Below are 23,636 nucleotides of genomic sequence, written 5' to 3' on the forward strand. Positions count from 1 at the left end.
ACCCTGTGCCGGAGTCCTTCCCTTCCTCATCTGAACCACTTCCCATGGCATAGCTTTTCTCTTACTCCTGTGACAAAAAGCAAAAAACCCCAACCAACTCAAAGAATAGGCCACTTGCTTCCAAGTGTCGTCTAGTGCCCGGCGATGCCAGGCTTGGGCTCAGGAAGACTGTGTGGGGGCCCTTCACCATAGCCACTGTGGTGTCCTAGGCAGCAGGGCAGCGGGCCCAGCCTCCCTGCCACAGGCTGCGGTCACACCGAGTGGCGGCGTCGGCACTGGAAGTACCAGGCAGCCATGGAGAGAGGCTTGTCACTACAAGTCCTGCTTGCTTGGTACGTTTTCCTATCTTCTTAAAAGGGGCGGTACCTATGTTTTTGACAATTAAAAAAAATCCTCTCCCCAAAAGTGAATTGAGTAAAATGAAATTGGCATTTTTCACTGAAATACAGGACAAACATACCAGAAATCACAAAGAAACTTTATAAGTCCCAGTTCTTGGAACTAGGAAGACAAGTGCCAGTGACGTCACATTAGGCCAGCCGAGTGGCTGCCTGCTCAGACACCTAAAACGGATGGTTCCAAAGCAGCCAGGAGATGGATTCTTCAGCCACTATTTTTTGCCTTTGCCGGCTGTAGAGCATGGGGAACAGAAGCGTGACCAAGACACAGTTCTGCTGTGCGGGGAGCCCCCAGTCTAACAGATGAGCCCGATACCCAGAGAATCACACCACAGTGAGTGCAACAGATGGCAGCACATGGGGCCTGTGGAAGCAGATCTGTTGACAGGACCGGGGCGCACACAGGAGCATTCTGGAAAGGTGCAGAGCTGAGGCTTCCATGTCTCGCGTGTAAGAGTCTGATCCAGGCCCACAAATGTTGTAGCATCGGAGATTTTGCTGGTTTCTATCGATGACAGGAGAGCATGTGGCAGATGAGGTGTGCCCTGCAGAGGAGCAGTGGCTGATTGTTGGTGGCTCAGTGACCTCTCGGGCATTGCTTGTCAGCACTGGAGGACATGGAATCTTTCCGTGGGGTTTTAATGTCCCACAGATTCTGGGACATTAAACTGCTCTTGTTCACGTTTGTGCCCCAGACCCAAATACTGGGAGGGACTTGAGAGAGGTTTGTTAACCCAGAGAGCTGGACCTTAGTTTCTGAGGCCTGGTGGGGAGAGGAGGGGAGAGGACAGGAGCCCGCAGAGGCAGGGAGTCTTCTGTGGACAAACTGACTTCGTGAATGCCCTGTGCCTCCCCTCACAGACTCCCCACCCCACTTTCTGAACCTATGGAAACATAAAGTAAGAGTCCAGAAATCCCTGCCTCGGTGATTAGTAGTCATTTCCTATGTGCTTCCTTTTTCAAATGACAGTCTCATTCCAGGAAGGATTTTAAGACAGGTGAACATCTCCTAGGTCCGAGGCATGTCTATAAAGAGCTCAGCCATTTTGCCTCAAATGACTTGTCTCCACTTTACCCAAGAGCCAGTGTGGCCCAGCCAAGAACTGGGCATGTCCATCCTGTGGCTTCCGGAGGGTTCCAGGGCAGCCCCAGCAGGCACTCCTCAGCTAAGTGACCCAGGGTGATGGCTTGCATGGTACGATAGGACTGTAATCCTCAGGTACTTCACACCCATGCAACAGTGACATTTTTCAGTTCCTAAAGGACGTCATCATAGGAAGCCCCTTCTTGTGGTATTGCCAAGGAGTCTAAGGGCCTAACGGAGGAATAAGACTGGCAAGCGAGCGGCACCTGGGTGACTCATTTGGTTAAGTGGCTGTCTTTGGCTCAGGTCATGATCCCGGAGTCCTGGGATCGAGTCCCACATTGGGCTCCCAGCTCCATGGGGAGTCTGACCTCCTCTCTCATGCTCTCTCTCAAATAAATAAATAAAATCTTTAAAAAAAAAAAAAAAGATTCTGTCAAGCTGCCCTTACACACTTCTCTGGGCAGATCATGTTGTTTGAAATTATGGGTGTGTGTGTATATGTGTCTCTGTGCTTACCTGTTTATTCTCTGAGCAGAGGGGTACTCGGGTTTATAAGGTAAAGGCCCTGTTTGTGACCCTTAATTGGTTATGATTTTTTTTTATTCCTGTTAGGCAAGTCTCTTAGCCTTCTCTTCCTCAGTTTACAGTCCAGTTCCCTTACTTAGTAAAACAGGTGCAAGGCTTGCAATTCCATTAAGATTCAAAATAAACCAGGTGGCAAGAGCATCCTCATTAAACTTTCTTATTCTTTCCAAGGGTTGCTAAGATGCCTGTGAACCTAGTAAGTGTTGAAAACCAACATCCCTAATCCGTGGGTGCCTTAGGGAAAGAGAAATGCTAGTGGAATGACTGATTTGGTGCAGTGGGATCAGTAGGAGGTGAAATTCCCGCAACCTGAGAGTTTTCTGTTACTGCGGGATTCAGGACATGAAGTCCCCCGCTCCAGCCACTCTAACAACACAGGGTAGCACCTGGTTGCTCCAAGTGTAGGCTGAGGTTGAGCATTCTCAGCATTGCCTGCGAGCGTGTTAGAAACCCAGCACCTTAGACCCCACCTCAGACCTGCTCACCGGGTTCTGCATTTTAACAATATCTCCCAGGGATTCTCCCGCACATTCCCATCTGAAAAGTCCTGGACCAGAAAGCATGAGTTCTGCACTTTCTGGCTCAGTGAGCGAACTCCCCGGGGCTAGAGCCATTTATTCTATGCCTAGAATAGACTCATCTGCCCATAGTATTTCCTGGGGGGGTGAAAGCAGGATTCTGTTTTTAGCAGTGGCATTTTCTACTTTTGACCTGACCTTCACTTTGCCAGAATGATTTGAGTTGGCTTCCAAAACACATCCAGTAGGATGAAATATATGGGGAAATTTTTATTATAAAACTGGGGTATAATTGTGTACATAAATGTTTGCCACCAAGCCCTAAATAGTTGCTAGTTCCACGTAACTAACCATTTAGCACTGAGTTCCATAGTGCTAAAAACAAAAAAAGAAAATACAATTATTAGCAGGTCAGTGTCCAGTACAGCTTTTCTCAGCAAGGTTTGATGGGCATTTTTTCAGTGGGTCACCATTAAATGGCCAGTACCACCCACATTTATGTAACAAGTACCAGTAGTACATTTCATGAAATTTTTTTTCTTAAAATATCCCTTCGAGGTCAAGGCTGCTTTATAGAAGTAGCTCCATAAGGAGAGACCTTTCCTGGCTCTTGCTGCATCATCGTATGCTAACCTGGCGTGTAAACCTTCTGTGTAATGAAACTGCCTTCCCCTCACCATGAACCCCATCCTCCACTACCTTACCAAGTCAACTATTGACTTGCTTCTGTTTGGACCTTCGTTGTGAGACCTTATCATAGAGTGACCGGGGAATAAGCAGAGGGGACATCCAGTGGCCGGGCCCTTGTCCTGTGGACTGGGGCGGTGGCAGGCCCCACAGTTGAGGTTTTGAATGGCTGGAGAAAGACAAATATCACCCCTGTCCTTAACCCATGCTGCTCCCCAATTTATGCCAGCGATACTGAAGGGATTTGAGAAGTCAGATGGTAAAACCATATTTTTTCATTAAGTCTCTCGACAGTAATTATATTTTTTTCTCTTTTTGCTTTGTTTGAGCTAGGTGTGTAGTATTTCTCAGACTTTCCAATCATCTTGAGCTTGGATCTTTCCTGTGTATTTTACTTAGTGTCTGTCAGAAGTGTGATACTCTACATACTTTATCTCCAAAATATGATGGTTTTTCCTACCAAATTACAGAGAAGAAGCATCTTTAAAAAGTGTCAAGGCAAGTTTAAACATCTGAGAGAATGCTCTCCATGTGTCCGGCAGACCCAGAGACATGGAATGGAATGAAAAGCAGAGCCTCTGTGGGTCCCCTTTTCTCTTTTTTGGCTGTTTTGGATCGCACTGCCCTTGTTGGGATTTCCACGGAGCCGCCTTGTCCTCAGCTGTCCCATCGCCGTGGGCGTCAAGACTGCGTTACCGTAGTGGGGCAGCACTGTGGGTCCCAGGGGCCATGAGATGTGGGCCTCCTCTCTGATAGCTGCCTTTTGGGCCTTCCAGGAGAGCCTTCCGCCTGGTCAGAAGGTAGAGTGGTGGAACAGCTCCCCGCTAGGCTGGCGTGAGTGATTTCAAGGGTCATGCTTCTTTCTGTTCTCTGAGATCTTAGTACGTTGTTTCCCCTAAGGACAGTAAAAACTTTGAGGAAAAGAAACAAAGTCCTTCCTGGAAGACGAATTAATAAATTTATGTAATCTCTGCATAATGCTTATTTCAAAGTTTAGAATCCTTCTGAGGGGGAAAAAAAGGACATGACCGTGCCTTCCTCAGAGCGTGGCACCCTGTCCCCACCCAGACCCTTCATCATTGAAAACCTTCTTCAGAGAGAAATTCAGTGTGTACTTAGTGATGCTTTTATTCATGCCCAGAGAGGTTCATAATAAATACAGAACAAAGGCCTCTTTTTACTAATCTTACATATAAGCATAAAAACTCCTGAAAGCAACATTTAAGAGTGTCTCTGAATTGTAGTAATATAAGCTAGCATGCATGGAGCCCTTGTGAGGCACCAGGCATGTAAGCGACACTTTAAATCTGTACCTCATCTAATTTTCAGTGATCCCATAAGGAAAGCATTTTCTTCTCACAGATGAGGCAGCTGAGGCTCAGAAAAGAGACTTCAGACACAAAGCTCACATAGCAAGTTAGTGTCAGAACTGGTGCTCCAGTTTACCTCAGACCCCAAAGCCTGCAGCTGCCTCTGCCAGATCCCATTTCTTTTCTCTAGGTGAGAGCATTGGACCAGATGCGCCCAGAGTAGCCTAGAACCACAGTATCAGCGTGTCCACCACAGTGACAGGTGGAACAAAGCAACACAGCTGTAGAAATAAGCTAGACTTCACCTCTTCCAAAAAAGCAGTAGACTAGCCTTGCAGCCCGTTAGGTGGCTGCCATCTTTATCAGGAGACTGGGAAAGGGCGTGATTGTGTGTTTATAATGCACCCTCCCCAACCAGCACTAAGAAGGGGCATCTCTGCCCATCAGCTTCAGTAGCAGATATGAGAGGGTGAGCCCGGACTGAACTGCTCTGCACAGTAAAGACAAAAGGGTTGAGGTCAAGGAGCCCCGAGCAAAGCTTGTATATGGACACTTAGACCACAGTGGGGACGGTCCATACACAGGTCAACCTGGGGGCTGGCACCAAGGGGCTTCAGAAGGATGTACCCTTCCTAATTAATGTTCAGTAAGGTCTCTCTTGCTAACTGCTGGTAGCATGGTTTGCCTCAGAAAGGCGTGACGGAGGCCATGTTCTGTGTCAGCATGGCCAAGTGCAGAGGCTGCCCACGTGTGTTGTTTACCTTCTCATTTCTGATTTCCAGGCAGCCTCAGAACCTGTCCTGGACCCACAGCAAATCCAAGCTTTTGATCAGCTTTGTCGTCTCTACCGAGGAAGTTCCCGGGTAATGTTTTTGTGGTGGTTTACATTCTGTTTTTAATAAAAGATTTTATTTATTTATTACAGCACAAGCAGGGAGCAGTAGGCCAGGGGAGGGAGAAGCAGATTCCCCATGGAGCAGGGGGACTGACGTGGGGCTTGATCCCTGGGATCACGACTGTAGCCGAAGTCAGACGCCTACCAGTCTGAGCCTCCCAGGCGCCCAGTGGTTTATATTTTTATTTCCCAATTTATAATTACTGTTTGGGAAGTGCAGCGTCCTCTAGTCCGCACTCCAGCCTCCTCCTTAGTTTGGAACCCTGGTTAAGGTGGTGTGGAGCTCTGGCCCCAGGGAGCACTCTGGATTGCAGAGGACACAGAGGAAGTGGGCACTGTCATCCCTTACTTGCTGAGGACACAGAAGGGCATCTGCATGTGTACTCCCTTCTGGAGGCCTTTGTTTATGCCGATGATGATCCCATCTGCCCGAAGTCCCAGACCCCGCCGGACATCTGTGCTGGCTGAATGTGTTTTGGCAATGGAACCCAAATGCTGAGTGACATGGGTGCCCAAGACAGAAGTGGAAACGCAGGCAGCCCAGGGCCCCCGCCATGAGCCTGCCTCCAGCTTTCTCCTCTCTCCTGCCTTGAGCACAGGGCTCCCGTTCTCATGGTTTAACGGGGCTGCTCCCGCTTCCTGGTCGCAGCTGCTTGCGGGCTAGTGAGGTGGAGGAAAAGGAGGGCGGGAGGAAATACAGTTCTAGAAGTTGCATGTGTCATTTCCATTGTCCAGAACTTAGACACACGACCACACCTCACTGCAGCGGGGACTGGGCAGCGGCTCTTGTTGCCAATGGCATGGGCTAAAGTGGTTAGCACCTGTATAAAGCCGAAGAAGAGAAGGCCCGGGAGAGCCACTAGCAGCCTTGCCCCCGCGTCTGTCTGCATGGCCCCCGGGGCCCGATAAGCCTCTCTGCCTGTTCCCCCTTGTCTGGTGGCTGTCTGGAGTTCGCTCCCCATCCAGTCACCTAAAGCAGAAGCCTGGCAGCACCCCTCCACTCCCCCAACTCCCCAAGGAGCTCCCGGAAGCACCCTGTCTGTACCTCCTGCGGCTTTCTCTCCTTTCCCTCCAAATGGTCACTGCAGGTCTCCTGTCCCTGCTGCCTGGGGGCTCGCTCTGAACCCCAGTATCTGGTTACCCCCTTATTTCCTGCATCTCATCACTGGAAGGTGGAGTCCAGACTACCACCTCCTCCACACCCCAAGTTGCCCCTAAACTCCAGCCAGGCCCGATTTTTTCTCAGTGTTGTCTTGAGCTCGTGCAGACCGTGTGCAGCTCTGCTTCTGAGCCTGGACTCCCTGCTTCTCCTGCAAATAGCTGCTGGGGGGCTTGGCATATTCCTGAGGAAAAACCGTGTTCCCTCTTGGAGAGAAACTTCTCCAGGGGTCTCTGGTACAGGGCCCAGTGGCTTCACTGAGACGGCAGCGTCTCCATCCCTTCTCAGCCTCAGCCACATTCTGCTTCACACTGTTCTGCCATCACTCAGGACTCCTTGATTTCCAGATCACAAAGTTACAGAAGCAGAACGCAGATCTTCTCTTAGGAAATGGAAAATATTTTTGCGGTTGATCTTCCTAAACCTCACAGGGTCTGAATGTGAGAGAACTTCGAGTTGATGTAACATCTGTCGCCTCTTCTGTTCCTAGTCTTATACAGAACTGTTCTTAGGAAGGACTTCATAGGCTGATAGGCAGCTGAGAGGGCTAGAGAGGACGAGACGTGGCAAAGACAGGGCTCAGTGGATCAGGGGACATCTGTCTCCTGGCCCGGTGTAGTGTGAGTCCCCAGCACATAAGTGCGTGACCTAGCCCGCTGCACACCTGGCAGGTGGAGTTCCAGGGCCTGGGGCGAGAACTGAGAGTCCCTCCAGCTGTCTCTCCAGTTCCCCCAGTCACTGGTAGTGCGTTTTCACCAGAAGTGACAGATGGATCTGTGTGACCCTTGTGCCGTTACCGTCTGGAGGGAGAGAGAGCCCCTCAGTGGCTAGATGAGCCAGAGGGCAAAGCACCTGGCAGGGTGGGTGTGTGGGGATGGGTGACAGAGCAGGGATGGCAGGACCGCAGGTGGCTCAGCTGCGTAGAGGTTGAGCCCTACGCTACCACTCAGGGCTGGTGACTTAGGGCAGGTTGCCTCTGAGGACATGGGCTTCTGTACACAGAGGGTTCTTGTGGAAGATCAGGACTGCACACATGGAGGGCCTGGCATAGCGCCCACAGTGCAGCTAGCTCACGCCAGCAGAAGTCGCTGAGGGCCTGGGGTCCAGAGCATGACCTTGACCCAGCAGCCAGGCCATGTCTGCCGGCTCCCTCCCTCCTCTCAGCTGAAGGGGGGCGGGGCGGGCTGCTGGCAGCATCAAAGCTAGGGGTCATGATTCAGGGTCATTTGTCCTGAGAGGAGCTCAGCGAGAGGGAGAGCGTGAAATGAAGTGTACAGGGAGCAGAGCACCCTGGCATGGGGCACGTCTGTGAGGGACAGCAGGCCCGGGGCTACAGCGGTGGGGGGCGGGGGGGTTCCGGCAGGATGTACCCAGTCCGGTCACGGCATTGCTCAAATAACTCGGGCCCTGGAAGTGCAGCAAATTCGCCCCAAGTCTCCTTTTGGGTTAATGAGATGCAGACCTGGGAGCCAGAGCCCTCTTTATGCTCTTCCTGCGGGGTGGCGCTGTCCCTTGGGTATCTGAGGTGGGGGAGTCGAGGACCCTTCACCTCTGTTCCACACACCGGGGCTAAACTGTGGCCTTTCTTTTGCAGCTGGCTCTCCTCACAGAACTCTCCCAGAATCGCAGCAGTGAGAGCTACAGGCCATTCAGTGGCTCCCAGAGTGGCCCTGCTTTCAACAGCATTTTCCAGAATGAGAATTTCCAGCTGCAGCTCATTCCCCCGCCTGTGACTGAGGACTGAGGCCTCTCTGGGGCCTGGCACCAGACATTGGAGATGATCCTGGTGCAGCCAGGGAGGGACATCCTCCCCTCCCCGCCACAACTGGCTTGGCCCCTCCACCTTCCCCGTTCCGAGGAGGATGTCAGTGCTGGGCCTTTTCCCATGCCCATTGTTTCCCGTTGTTCCCCAGGGAGACCACGGTCTCTCAGGAAATGCAGCAGCACCACATCATCAGACCAGTTGATTTTATTTTGCTTGTTCAGCAAAGGGATGTCCCATACTTCCATCCAGCTTTTTAAGAACGTGAGTGTTGCCCTTGGGGATATTTTCCAGTTTCCCTGAAGCTTCGATAATAGAGGGAACTCAGGCAGATGGCATTCAGGAGTCTGTCCTGCTTGGTCCCCTCCAGCGGCTAAGTAACACGGAGGAACCTGAGCTCTTGCTGCTGTCGGGAAGACAGAGCAGTGGCGGGCCAGGCTAGGGGGAACAGAAAGCAAAGTCTTGGGGGCGGGGCATCTCCCTTTTGATGCTTTTATGTTAAAATCCATTTGAATGTAAGATTTGCCCTAACAATAAATGCCTCTGTGTTTAAGTTCTTCAGGCTTGCTGGCTAGCTCTCCGTCTGTCTAGTCGTGAAGGACACTTAGAGCCCTTGTTGCCACAGTTCAGTTTTATTAGTTCACACTCAGTCCTCTTTCACAGATAAAAAATGCTGAGACTCACATGAGGAATAACGAAGGCAACACACTCGAGAAGTGGCAGGGGGGCTCGGTCAAACATCCAACTCTTTATTTCCGCTAAGGTCGTGGTCTCTGGGTTGTGAGAGAGCCCCACACGGGGCTCCGTGCTGAGCATGGACTCTACTTAAGATTCACTTTTTCCCTCCCTCTGCCCAGCACCCCCTCTCTGGCTTGTACGTGCAGTCTCTTTTTCAAAAAAGAAAAATGGCAGAACAAAGTGGGGTTCAAGACGGCAGTGTAACAAGATCCTGAGCCCATCTCCTCCTATGAATACAACAAATCAACAACTCCATAGTTCCCTCTGACAGGAACTGAAAGCTGAATGAACAGAGCCTCCACAACGCAGCCTGAAAGGACAGCATCAAGGTGGGAAAGAGGCAAAGACATGGACTTGTCGGGGGAGAAAATCTCAGCCACGGGGAAGCACAGTAGTGACGGATCGCAAAGGTATGGAACTGTTCCCTGAGGAGGGAGGGATTTGAGCTCTACATCAGATACCCCAAACCTCAGATCCTCCACAGGCGATCAAGAGAGATGAACCCCCAAAACACCAGGTTCTGAAAATCAGTAGGGATTATGTCCAGGAAAACTGGGAAACCCACTCTTAAAGGGCTGAGGCACAGACTCACTGTACCCAGAAACCAGTGCAAAAACACCAATTTAAAAAGCACATAGAGGGACGCCTGGGTGGCTCAGTTGGTTAAGCAGCTGCCTTCGGCTCAGGTCATGATCCCAGTGTCCTGGGATCGAGTCCCATATCGGGCTCCTTGCTCCACAGGGAGCCTGCTTCTCCCTCTGACTCTGCCTTCCACTCTGTCTGCCTGTGCTCACTCTCGCTCGCTCTCTCTCTGACAAATAAAAAAAATTTAAAAAGATTTAAAAATAAATAAATAAAAAAAAAAATAAAAAGCACATAGACTAAGTAAAGGAGACCTATTTATTAACCATAAAGCATCTGCCAAAGAGGCAGGAAACAGCAGACTTCCCCTGGGGACTGAGATGCTGGTGGGAGCCACATCTGTAATCTCAGTCTCCCTCAGTAGTACCAGCACTGGTGGCCGCTTTTGGAATTCTCCCTGGAATCTGCCAGCTCCAGAGAGGTTACAAGCCACTGAGAGCCCCACCTACACACAGTAGTCCGGACACCCACAGTCAGGCCAGGGACCAGCCCGCCCACCAGCGCACCCCAGCCATAGCCCCACACGATAGCAGGGAGCACACGGCTCAGGGAGGGGACCAGAGGAGACCGTCCTTCTGCATCCTACGGGACATCTCCTACAAAGGCCACTTCTTCAATACTGTGAAAGGTCACTGACTTACCTAATATATAGAAAAACACAGAGTTGGGCAAAATTAGGGGATAGAAGAGTAGCTCCAAACAAAAGCACAAGACCTCAGGAGGAGAAATGAATGAAACAGATTTGCAAACTACATGATAAAGTGGTCATACGGATCCTCACCAAATTCGGGAGAAGAAAGGATGAGCACAGAACTTCAACAAGGAGAATATATTAAGAAAGTAAAAAAGAGAAGTTATAACTGAAGTAAAAAATACACTAGAGAGTCCCACCAAGAGACTGGATGATGTAGGAGAACAGATCAGGGAGCTGGAGGAGGAGCAATGGAACTCACCCAGACAAAGTATCGGAATGAAGAAAGAATTAAGAAAAGTGAGAATGCCGTAAGGGACCTTTGGGTCTTATCAAACAGAATAGTATTCACATTATATAGATCCCAGAGGAAGACAGAAAGGAGCAGGAAAAAAAATTTGAAGAAATACTGGCTGAAAATTAATCTGTGAAAGGAATCAGACATCCAGGTCCAGGACAAACCAAAGAAAACCACACCAACACAGTTGTAATTGAAATGGTAGAAATTAGGGGTACCTGGGTGGCTCAGATAAGTGTCTGCCTTCTGCTCAGTTCATGATTCTGGACTCCTGGGATCCAGCCCCCAACAGGCTCCCTGCTTAATAGGGAGTCTGCTTCTCTCTCTCCCTCTGCTCCTCCACTCCCCCCACCCACCCACCGCTCATGCTGTCTGTCTCACTCACTTTTTCAAATAAATGAATAAAATCTTTTTTTTTAAATGGTATAAATTAAACAGAATCATGAGCAGCAGGAGGAAAAACAACTTGTGATATATAAGGAAAACCCCATAAAGCAATCAGATTTTTCTGCAGAAACTTTACCGGCCAAGAGGAAATGGCATGACATATTTGAAGTTCAGAAAGGAAAAAACTTCCAACCGAGTATTCCCTGCCCAGCAAGATTACCATTCAGAATTGAAGGGGAAATTAAAAGCTTTCCAGGTAAGCAAAAGCTAAAGAAGTTAATCAGCACTAAACCAGCCTTACAATGTTTTAAAGGGATTTACTTATGCTGAAAAGAAATGTCACTAATAAAGCATATTAAAGCAAAAATCTTACTAGAAAACAGCGTCTGGCTAGGATAGTCAGGATAGTGGTGCAACTCTTGATCTTGGGGTTGTGAGTTCAAGCCCCACATTGGGTTTAGAGATAACGAACATTTTTTTTAAAAATCTCACTGGAAAAGTATAATAAAACTAGTGGATCAATCACTTAGAAAGCAAGCATGAAGGTTAAAAGACAAAAGGAGTAAAATCAAGGAAGATGGTCCAAGATGGCAGCAGAGAAAGACCCTAATAAGCTCACCTCCTCCCACTGACACACTGTGTACACCTACATACAGAGCAATTCCTTCTGAAGAACTGAGGGCTGATTGAAGAGCCTCTACCCAGTACACAATAGAGGGACCACACAGAAGACTAAAAGAGACGGAGACATGGTAACCATGGGAACACACCCCCCAGTGCAGTAGGAAGGCATGTCACTGAGGGTCCCAGTCCAGACTCCCCTACCCTGAGGCACAGTCAAATCAACAGTGGCTTAAAGGCTAATTAGATTAGAAGCAAAGCAAATTCATTTACTAACCTCAGGGCATCCACCAAACTGGCAGGGAACTGCTGGAACTCTCTGCAGGGTAAGAGGCACTGTGAGTGCCATTTTTTACACTCACCCTCCACCTTGACAGCACAGGCAGGAGCAGGGTCCAGGAGCTCACGCCAGCCTTGTTAGGGCTGCCCCAGTATACCCTAGACCCCTAGCCCACACCAGCTCCAGCCAACCCCCGCAAGATGGTCTCTGGCACAAAGACTACCCCCTCCAATCCCAGCATGCACCCAACCCAGTCATCCCACGAATACAGCCCCAGTGCATCACACCCAGGAGTCTCTCCCAGCCCATATCCTGCAAAGACAGCCCTGGCACAGTGTGCCCCAGGACCCCCAGCCTGCTCCAGCTCCAGCCAGCCTGCCAGGGCAGCTCTGGCACTGTGCACCCAGGGACTGCCTTCAGGGTGGCCCTGACAGGGCACACTCTAGGTCCCCCAGCCCATGACCACTCCAAAGCCAGCTATCCCATCAAGGTGGCCCTGGCGTGGTGCACCTAAGAACACCCTGGCCTGTACTCACTCCAGCTAAAACCACTATGCCAAGGCAGTCCTGACATGGAGTGAGTGTCCTGATATACCCCTCCCACCCCAGCCCACACCTGCTTAACTCCTGCCAGCCTGCCAAAGCTTCTAGTCACACAATAGTTTCCACAGGAAATGCTCCTGCACAGGGCCACTCCTTCCAGACCAGGATAGGCATCCATTCCACCTAATTTATAGAAACAAACATAGAAAATAAAAATGGGACAGAGAAATGTGTTTTAAACCAAACAAGATAAAAACTCCAGGAAAAAAATCCTAATGTAATAGAGGTAATTCATCTGATAAAGAGTTCGAAGTAATGGTCATAAAAAATGCTCACTGAAATTGGGAGAAGAATGGAGGAACACAGGGAAAACTTCAACAAAGAGAAAATGTAAGACATAACCAGAGCTGAAGAATACAATAATTCAAAAGAAAAATACACTAGAGATAGTCAACAGCAGATAAGATGATGCAGAAGAATGGATCAGCAATCAAAGGGAGAATAGGGGAAATCACCAGAAGAGGGGAAAGACACAAGAATTCTGTAAAAATAAGGATACTTAAGGGGCTGCTAGGAAAACACATAAACTAACATTCACATTATAGAGGTCCCAGCAAAAGCAGGGGGGGGGGGGCAGAAAACTTACTTCAAGAAATAATGGCTGAAAACTTCCCTAACCTGGGAAAAGAAAAGGGCATCCAGCTCCAAGAAGCACAGAGTTCCAAATAGATGAACCCAAAGAAAGTCACAAAGACATTTATAATTAAAATGGTAAGTGTTAAAGAGAGAGTCTTAAAAGCAGCAAGAAAACAATCATACACAAGAAAAACCCCATAAAACTATCAGCTGACTTTCCAGCAGAAACTTTGCAGGCCAGAGGGACTGGCAAGATATATTTAAAGCATTAAAAGTATTCCAACCAAGAATACTCTACCTGGCAAGATAATCATTTAGAATTGAAGGTTCCCAATAGGCAAAAACCAAAGGAGTTCATCACTTAACCAACTTTACAAGAAATGTTAAAGGGGGGCACCTGGGTGGCTCAGTGGGTTAAGCCGCTGCCTTCAGCTCAGGTCATGATCTCGGGGTCCTGGGATCAAGTCCCGCATTGGGCTCTCTGCTCAGCAGGAGCCTGCTTCCTCCTCTCTCTCTCTCTGCCTGCCTCTCTGCCTACTCGTGATCTCTCTCTGTCAAATAAATAAATAAAATATTAAAAAAAAAAAAAAAAAAAAAGAAATGTTAAAGGGTCTTCTTTAAGTGGAACAGAAAAAGCTATAACCACGAATAATAAAACAAATGAAAGAAAAATATCACTGGTGAAGGCAAATACATAATAAAGACAGTGGATGAGCCACTTACAAAGCTAGTATGAAGATTAACAGGCAAAAATAATAAAAATCAATTGTAACTATAAGATGTTGTTAAGGGATACACAAAATAAAAGATGTAGAATAGGACATTCAAAACAAAACTAGGGAGGTGGAGTAAAAATGTAGTGCTATTAGAATGTGTTCAAACTTAAGCAACTATCCGCCTAAAATAGACTGCTCTGTATTTGTTCCAGTATATATAAACCTCATGGTAACCACAACCAAAAGCCTACAATAGATACATGAAAAAGAAAGAGAAAGGAGCCCAAACAATATTGAGAAAGAAAAGAGAGAGGTAAAAAGAGGAAGAGGAAAAGAAGAGAGAATGAGACAGGAAGGAAAGGCAAGAACCATCACAAGGGAAGAGACCAAGAAAAGAAGGAACAGAGAGAAACTACCAAAACAGCCAGAAAACAACAATATGGCAATAATAATAATATGCTCAATAATTACTTTCACTGGAAGTGACGAAATTCATCAGTCAAAACCTAGAGGGTGGCCGAATAGATTAAAAAAAAAAAAAAAAGGCCAGAACTATTATGGTGACTACAAGAATATCAGTTCAGATCTAGATACATGTACAGACTGAAAATGAAGGGATAGAAAAAGACAATTCCATGCAAATGGAAATGAAAAGAAAACCGGAGTAATTATATGCATATCAGACAAAACAGACTTTAAAACAAAGACTAATAAAAGACAAAAAAGGCATTACATAATGATAAAGGGGTCAGGGCACCTGAGTGGCTCAGTCCATTAAGCATCTGCCTTTGGCTCAAGTCATGATCCCAGGATTCTGGGATCAAGCCCCATGTCCAGCTCCCTGCTCAGTGAGGAGCCTGCTTCCCCCTCCCCCTCTGTTGCTTCCCCTGCTTGTGCTCCTTCACTCTCTTGCTCTGTCTCAAATAAAGAAAATCTTTTTTAAAAAATGATAAAGAGGGATGCCTGGATGACTCAGTGGGTTAAAGCCTCTGCCTTCAGCTTGGGTCATAGTCTCAGGGTCCTGGGATCGAGCCCTGCATCAGGCTCTCTGCTCAACAGGGAGCCTGCTTCCCCCCACTCTCTCTCTCTGCCTGCCTCTCTGCCTACTTATGATCTCTCTTTCTCTCCATCTAATAAATAAATAAAATCTTTTTTAAAAAAATGATAAAGAGTTCAATCCAGCAAGAAAATATACATTTATAAATATATATGCACCCAACATAAGAGCTCCAAAGTATATACAGCAAATATTAACAGAACTAAAGAGATAAATTGAAAGCAATGCAGTAATAGTAAGGGACTTTAATACCTTCCTTTCAACAATGGATAGATCATCCAAGCAAAAAAAAATAATTAAAAATACTGGCCTTAAACAACACATTAGATAAGATGGACTTACTAGATATATGCAGAACATTCCATCCTAAAGCAGATGGAATGTAGGTGGAACATTTTCCAAAACAGTCACATGCTGGGCCACAAAACAAGTATCAGTAAATTCAAGAAAATCTAAATCACATAAAGTACCTTTTCTCACCTGAAACTAGAAATTAATTTACAAGAGGAAATGGAAAAAACCACGAAAATGTGAAGATTAAATAACATACTACTAAACAACCAATGGGTCATCAAAGAAATCAAAGGAGAAATAAAGAATTACCTAGAGACAAATGGAAAAAGAAACAGAACATATCAAAATCTAGAGGTGCTGCAAAAGCAATTCTAAGAGGGGAGTTCATAGTAATACAGGCCCACCTAAAAAAAAAAAAAAAAGGAAAAAAATCTCTCTTAACTTTACAGCTAAAAGAACTAGAAAAAGAACAAAGTCAAGTATTAATAAAAGGAAGGAAATGATAAAGATCAGAATGGAAATAAATGAAATAAAGACTAAAAGGCCAAAAGAAAAGATAAATGAAACTAAACTGATTCTTTGAAAAGATAACCAAATCAACAAGCCCTTAGCTAGACAACCCAAGAAAAAAGAGAGGACTCAAATCAAATCAAGAATTAAAGAGAAGTTACAATTGATACCACAGAAATACAAAGGATCATGAGACTACAATTACATGCCAACAAACTGGACAACCTAGAGGAAATGGATAAATTCCTAAAAACATAACGATCTTCTAAGACTGAATTACCAATAAGTAGAAAATCTGAATAGTCCAATTACTAGTAAGCAAATTGAAAGAGTAATCAGAAGCCTCCCAATTAAAAAAAAAAAAAAAGTCTGGGATCAGGTGGATTCACTGGTAAATTCTACAAAACATTCAAAGATTTACTACCTATCCTCCTCAAACTATTTCAAAAAACTAAGGAGGGAAAGCTGCCAAACACATTTTATGGGGCCAACATTACCCTGACACCAAACCAGACAGGACACTACAAAAAAAGAAAATTATAGGCCAATATCCTTGGTGAACATTGATGCAAAAGTCCTCAACAAAATATTAGCAAATGAAATCCAACAATACATTAAAAGGGTCATGCACTATGGCCAAGTGTATTTATTTATTTTTTCTAGATATTTAAGGATAGTTCAATATCAGCAAATCAATCAACATGATACATCACCTTAACAAAATGAAAGATAAAGATCACATGATCATCTCAATAGATACAGAAAAACCATTTGACAAAATGTAACATCCAATTATGGTTAAAAAATCTCTCAACAAAGTGGGTATTGAGTACCAAAAGTGGGTACCTCAACAAATTGTCGTATGTGACAGTCTTACAATCTAACATCATACTTAATGGTGAAAAGCTGAAAACTTTTCCTTTAAGAATGGGAACAAGAAAAAAAAAAGAATGGAACAAGATAGGTGTGCCCACTCTTAACCACTTTCATTCGACATAGTATTAGAAGTCCTGGCCAAAGCAATTAGGTAAGAAAAAGAAATAACAGGCATCTAAATCAGAAAGGAAGAAGTAAAACTGTCACTATTTGCAGATAACATGATGTTACATAGGATATCCTAAACAATCCACCAAAAAACTCTTAGAACTAATAAATGAGTTCAGTAAATTTGCATGATACAAAATCAATATGCAGAAATCTGTGGCATTTCTATATACTAATAACCAAAAAACCCCAGAAATTAATAAACAAATCCTCATTATAATTGCATTGAAAGGGGGCACCTGGGTGGGTCAGTCAGTTAAGCATCTGCTTTTAGCTCAGGTCATGATCGCAGGATCCTGGGATCAAGTCCCACATCAGGCTCGCTGCTCAGCGGGGAGCCTGTCTCTCCCTCTGCCTGCTACTCCCCCTGCTTGTGCTCGCTCACTGTCTCACTCTTGCTCTCTCTCTGACAAACAAAGAAAATCTTTTAAAAGAAACAACAGTTGCATTGAAAAGAGTGAAACACTCAGAAATAAATTTAACCAAAAGGTTAAATACCTATACACCGAAAACTACAAGACACTGATGAAAGAAATTGAAGAAGACAATCTACAGATTCCATGCAATACCTATCAAAATACCAATGGCATACTCCAGAGAAAGAGTAAAAATCATTCTAAAATTTTCATGGAACCACAAAAGATCCCAAATAGCCAAAGCAATCTTGAGAAAGAGTAAGTAAAAATACCAAAGCCAGAGATACTAAACTCTCTGATTTCACACTATAGCACAAAGGGAGATTAATTAAAACAGTATGGCATTGGTAAAAAAAACAGATACACAAATAAATGGAACAGTAATGCAAGTAATAAAATAGATCCACATATATAGAGACAATAAATCTATGACAAAAGATCCAAGAGCACACAATGGAGAAAGGAGAAACTCTTAAATAAATGGTGCTGGGAAACTGGACGGCTACATGCAAAGGAATGAAACTAAACGGCTATTTTACATAAAAGTAACTCAAAATAGATTGAACATTTGAATGTAACACCTGAAACCATAAAATTCCTAGAAGAAAACATAGGCATAAACTCCTTGATATTGGTCTTAGTAACGTCTTTGTGGATCTTACTCCAAAGGCAAAGGAAACAAAAGCAAAAATAAACAAACGTGACTATATCAAACTAAAAAACTTTTGCACAGCAAAAGAAACCATCATCAAAACAAAAAGGCAACCTACTGAATGGAGAAGATATTTGTAAACCATATATCCAATAAGGGATTAATATCCAAAACATACAAGGAATTCATAGAACCCAACAACAATAACAACAACAACAAAACTTGATTTAAAAATGGGCAGAGGGGGCGCTTGGGTGGCTCAATGGGTTAAGGCCTCTGCCTTCAGCTCGGGTCATGATCCCAGGGTACTGGGATCGATCCCCGCATTGGGCTCTCTTCTCAGCAAGGAGCCTGCTTCCTCCTCTCTCTCTGCCTGCCTCTCTGCCTACTTATGATCTCTGTCAAATAAATAGATGAAATCTTTAAAAAAAAAAAATGGGCAGAGGATCTGAATAGACACTTCTCCAAAGAGGACATACAGATGGACAACAAGCATATGAAAAAGTACTTAATAGCACAAATTATTAGGAAAATGCAAATCAAAACCACAATGATATATCCCTTAACACTTACCGAATTATAAAAAAGGCAAGATATGACAACCGTCAGAGAGGATGTTGAGAAATGGGAACACTTGTACACTATTGGTGGGGATGTAGTGTAGCCACTACAGAAAAGAGCATGTTTATTCCTCAAAAAGTTAAGAATAGAACTACCATATGATCCAGTAATTCAACTTCTGGGTATTTATCTGAAGAAAATGAAAACACTAATTCAGAAGGTTATATGCACCCTTGTGTCCATTTCAGGATTGTTTACAATAACTAAGATATGGAAACAAATGAAGTATCCATTGATAGATGAATGGATAAGGAAGATGTGGTATATTTACAAAGTGGAATATTATTCAGCCATAAAAGAGGGCACCTGGGTGACTCAGTCATTAAGCATCTGCCTTCGGCTCAGGGCATGATCCCAGGGTTCTGGGATTGAGTCCTGAGTCAGGCTTCCTGCTCAGCAGGGACCCTGCTTCTCCCTCTCCCTTTGCCCTTCCCCCTCCACTTGTGCTGTTTTGCTGTCTCTCAAATAAATAAATAAATAAAAAAAAAAAAAAAAATGAGATCTTGACATTTACAACATGGATGAAACTTGTGGATCTTATGCTAAGCAAAATAAGTCAGAAAACGATAAGTACTGTATGATTTCACTCAAATATGGAACCTAAAAAAAAAAAAAAACCCACAGATACAAAGAAAAGACTAGTGGTTACCAGAGGGGAGAGAGGTTGAAAGATGGGCAAATGGCTGAAGGAGTCAAGTGTTCGGTGATGGATGGTGGTGACCACTTTGTAATGCACACCAACGAATTTTAAAGCTGTACACCCAATCGTAATAGTTTAAGTGGTAGATCAGGGATTTGAACTCAGAACTGTGACTCTAGAGCTGCTGATGCTCCCTGTCCAAATTACATATCAGGTTTCTCAATGAGTCTGAAATTAAAGCCAAAGGCACTTGATATTCTCAAAGCAAAATGTGGTGATGGCCCTTCATTTTATAGTCTAAAGAAAAAAAGCTCTTCGTAATATCAGAACTTCTGTTCAAATCAGGGCTAGTAAACAACAGGTGATTCTTCTTTAGCCCCCGTCTTGTTTAACCAGTCCTTCGATTCTTTAACTTCTCATTCCTGTCACAGCACCACTGAATCAATTACAGCATCTTTATATTCAGGTCATGCCTTCCTAAGAGCATACTCTGGATTGGATTTGAAGAGCCCTCTTGTCTCACCTAAGGGTAGATGAGAAACAGACTCTTGAGTGTGGGGCAGCCCTGAGCACTGGGGATGTGGCAGGCTTGAGCGAGCCCCAACACCTGCCATCTGGAAGCCACTGTCCCTGTCCCTTCTCATGCACAGAGCAGATATTCTACTCTGCAGGGATGTCAGGTCCTGCTTCGAGAGCAGTCCCTTAGGGGCAAATATTTGTCTGGAAGTATTTCTAGACTCAGCAACAGCAGCGGTTCCACTGGCATCTCCATGGAGCTCACAGAGGGGAGCAGGGGAGCTCCCAGGATCAAGGAGTAGACGAGGAGCAGGCAGCTCTACGTGTCCCCCACTCACCCGTGTTAAGCTCCAGCTGCTTTGCTAGGCCCCATGCTCACCCCTTGGCTGTGACAGGTGGCAAAGGAAGGATCTGCGGAGACAGTTTCCATAGACCCTTCAGGTACCATTTGGGAGGGAAGGTACCTGGTCTCGAGTCTCTTCTCATGCTGCCCCCCACCCTGGGGGAGGAAGAGATGATCCTCTGAAAGGACATCAAGGACCTGATGGGAGAGGGGAGTGGATTCTGGTTGGTCACAATACGGCAGTACCCGTCACAGATTTGTTCCTGGTAATAAGTATTTGAATGTTACTGTAGCCCACCTAAAAACGGTTACTCTCAGCATCCAGCTTCAGCTGAGTGCCCCCAGCCGACTGTGTGTGCCCCCTCCCACCCATCGGGGGAGAGTCTCAGCCAGTTCTCCACAAACAGCAGAATGGACTGCTGGAAAGAGTGCTGGGTTGCTAATCAGGCCCCCACCACTGGCCCACATGAGAGCTGAGGAAGGCTGTCTGCTCTTCTGAAAAATAAAAATAAAGTGATCTGTTCCATCTATAAGCAAAGGTCCAAGTGATGGGTGGGAAGATGCTTTCCAAAGATAACACTGCCAACTAGAACCTTCTGTGGTGAGGGGGAGGGAAGGTGTTTGTGGACGAGGAACGCCAAAAGGGGCCCTCATCAATGATGAATGCTTTAGTGAATAAATAATTCAGAGCTTTGGGGATCCTTTTAGAAACAGTATGTTTCCACTCAGCTCTGCCTGCTGAAAATGTTTTTCTTAAGGTGCATCTCCAGAATCAGATGGCTTTGATGTGCCCGAAGATTCAGGGAAGACCTCTTGGTGTGTTGTCCTCTGGGCAGCCCACAGCCAACTCCAGCCTCTGGGGTGTTGGAGCACCCTTGAACTACCGGAGGGCAGAGATGGCCATCAGCTTTCATTCCAGGGGCATCCTCCTTCTGCCACCAGCCTCCTGCGCTGATACTCTAGGAAGGCTTGCACAGCGCCTGAAGGAAAATGGCAGTTTCACTCACCTTTTGTCCACACCTGGGGGGGGGGGGGGGTTCCCGTCTGTCTCCATTGCTTGGGAGAATTGTGTTCTGTACACTCCCATGACCTCCGTAATTCAGTGCTTAAAATGTAATAGGTATCCCCACAGTTTCCTTAAAGTCACTTTTTTTTTATGGACAGAAGTGTTCACAAACCCAATGCACACAGCTTGATTAATTGAGGATACCTGGAGTACCAGCACCCCGGAGGCCCCCTGAATTCTCTGTTCTCATACCCCCCAACTTAACCACCATCCTGATTTCCAGTAGCATAGTTTTGCTTGTTCTGAACTTTGTAGAAATAAAGTACATTATGCACTCTTTTGGGAGTGGTTTCCTTCACTCTAATTCTGTTTGTGAGATTTCTTTGTTATTCCTTCTCATTGCTCAGTAGTCTATTACCTGAATATACCGTAATTATCCACTGTGTTGTCAATGGACACTTGGACCGTTGCCAGTATGGGCCTACTGCCATTCTGCTTCCTGTTCTGGTGAACATATGTATGCAGTTCTGTTGGGTATGAGCTTAGGAATGATCTTGCAGGGTCAAAGGATAGAGGTAATTGGCCCCTTTCTGAATATATGCCCGCCTACATGCACGCAGGTCTACAGTTTCAGCAGCAGACAGTGGGGTAGGAAAGACAGAGCACTTGCATGCCAGCCTGGCACCGTCTCCTCCTGAGCTTGGCTTTTAGTGCACAAGCCCTGAAATCTGCCTCCTGCCCAGCCAGCGGGTAGGTGGTTAGCTCAGGAGCCGGACAGGACCGGCTAATGAAGATGCTGGTGGGGCTGGGCCTTACCGAAACCGAGGCTGTTCTCCAAAACCAAGGAGCCCGGTAGCCCCCATTGCCACCTGACATCTGTTCCCTCCAAACTGCACCACAGCCATCTCAAATGTCGGGATTTGCTCCTCATCGTCTGCAGGGTGCCAAGCCCCAGGACTTCACCGTTTGCCCAACCAGCCTCTTCTAGAAGGGTATCTTCCCATCACCCTTCAACTTTCTCATACTATCTTCACCTCCAGTTGAAATGGTGATTCCTCCCTTCATCCTCCCCTTTGCTGACCTGTGACCCCATTATTCCTTTTCTGAGTGGCTGCATCAGACATAACTTGGGGCCTGGAGATTTCCCATTTGATTCAGGGAACACTGTAGCTCCAGGAACTCACAGCCTCTCCAACTCTTGGATATATTAATTATAGGATGAAAATCAACTCTTTGAGGTAGAACTGACCCCTTTGGGAACCCTAGTGATCTAAAAGGACACCCAGTGAATTCCAGTTGGACCCACTGATCTTTCACTGACCTCTCAGTGACCTACGCAGAGATAAATATGGTTCCACATCTATTTAGGGCCTTGGGTTCCTTGGGAAACCCAAATCCCTGGTGTCCTCTCCATACACTCAGTGCAGTCCCTACATCGTGCTAGAGTTAACTTTCATTCTTCTAGAGTCCCAGGTTGAGCAATCTGTGTGGATCCCTGTGCAAATCCCAGGCCTCAGCGAGCAGCCCCCTCCAGACACAGAGCAGTCCACCAATGGGCCTTCCCAAGAGCTCCTGGACTGGGTGCCTCTTAGAGTGGTACTGTGGATACACGGCAATAATTCTGCCAAGTCCTTCTATAGATACGTGGTTGTGCCTACACTTGTTCTGTGAATTTTGGCATCACAGCTCACACAAGCAGATTCTAAACGTGAGAGCAGAATCTCAGCCCTCTATTGCATGGGGCCCTGCTTAAGCAGATTTCAGATGTTCACAACCAGGAAATCAGAGTCAGGGTCTATACAGTCCTCTGAAGTAAACTGGTCCCAAGAGGCAAGTCCATAACAGGTGATGACAGAAGGATATGCAATAATTAAGAAAGCAATTGGGATCAAAGTCCCCACCCCAACAGGGCTGGGAAGGAGAGAAGGCAGAGGCAGCAGGTGACAAAAGTGCTATGATTGGAGGCCAACTGCTAACAGAGTTCTTAGATCCAGGACCCCACCTGAGCACAAGGCCGTGTCTGAGGTCCCAGGCCAGACCCAGGTCCAGGTCAAGCCAAGCTGGGCACAAAGCCAGAGCGACTTAGCAACAAGGGCAACACCAGGGGGCTGAGCTGCGGCTCACTGACACCTCCACCTAGCACCAGGGCCGGTCCAGACAGAGGTGGGCCTGGGGCTATGCAGTGGACCACTTCAGATCCTCGGGTGTGGGGAGGAGAGAGACAGGTGAGCGAGAGCAGAGGGAACAGGCCGAAGCAGGAGCAGAACAGGGTCTGACTGCACAGGCTCAGCAAGTGAGGGAGTCACAGCAGCGGGCTCTGGAACGTCAGCAGACGTGTGGAGCTCTGGCCCCGCGACTTACCTGCCACGTAGAACTCACTTACCGGCCTTTATCGCTGACTTGCCTATTGGTTGCATCAGCCATAAATTCCCGAAATTATCATTTCCCGCCTACCACACGGAGTTATGGGGTGTGGGTGACTGACATCTGGGTAAACGCTTGGTCACATCTTCATTCTGATGTTGCATTCGTTTGCTGGTTGACAGTGCCGCATGGTCTTCACCTCACGGCGACACTCCAGATCT

General features: G+C 46.3%; 1 protein-coding gene across 4 annotated transcripts in view; it reads left to right on the forward strand.

Moving 5' to 3' along the window:
• The window catches only part of VPS8 (VPS8 subunit of CORVET complex), a 246,980-nt gene extending 238,021 nt beyond the window's left edge, over positions 1-8,959 (forward strand). For all 4 annotated transcript variants that reach the window (XM_045088704.1, XM_045088707.1, XM_045088706.1 and 1 more), the window contains 2 exons: positions 5,368-5,448; positions 8,234-8,959. In XM_045088704.1, the coding sequence (XP_044944639.1) occupies positions 5,368-5,448; positions 8,234-8,383 (231 nt within the window). In that variant the 3' untranslated portion in view covers positions 8,384-8,959. The remainder of the gene's footprint in view (positions 1-5,367; positions 5,449-8,233) is intronic.
• Positions 8,960-23,636: the final 14,677 nt, after the last annotated feature.

The sequence above is a fragment of the Mustela putorius genome, unplaced genomic scaffold (genome assembly GCF_011764305.1).
Source record: "Mustela putorius furo isolate JIRA1106 unplaced genomic scaffold, ASM1176430v1.1 tig00003834_pilon_pilon_pilon, whole genome shotgun sequence".
In the NCBI taxonomy this organism is placed as follows: Eukaryota; Metazoa; Chordata; class Mammalia; order Carnivora; family Mustelidae; genus Mustela; species Mustela putorius.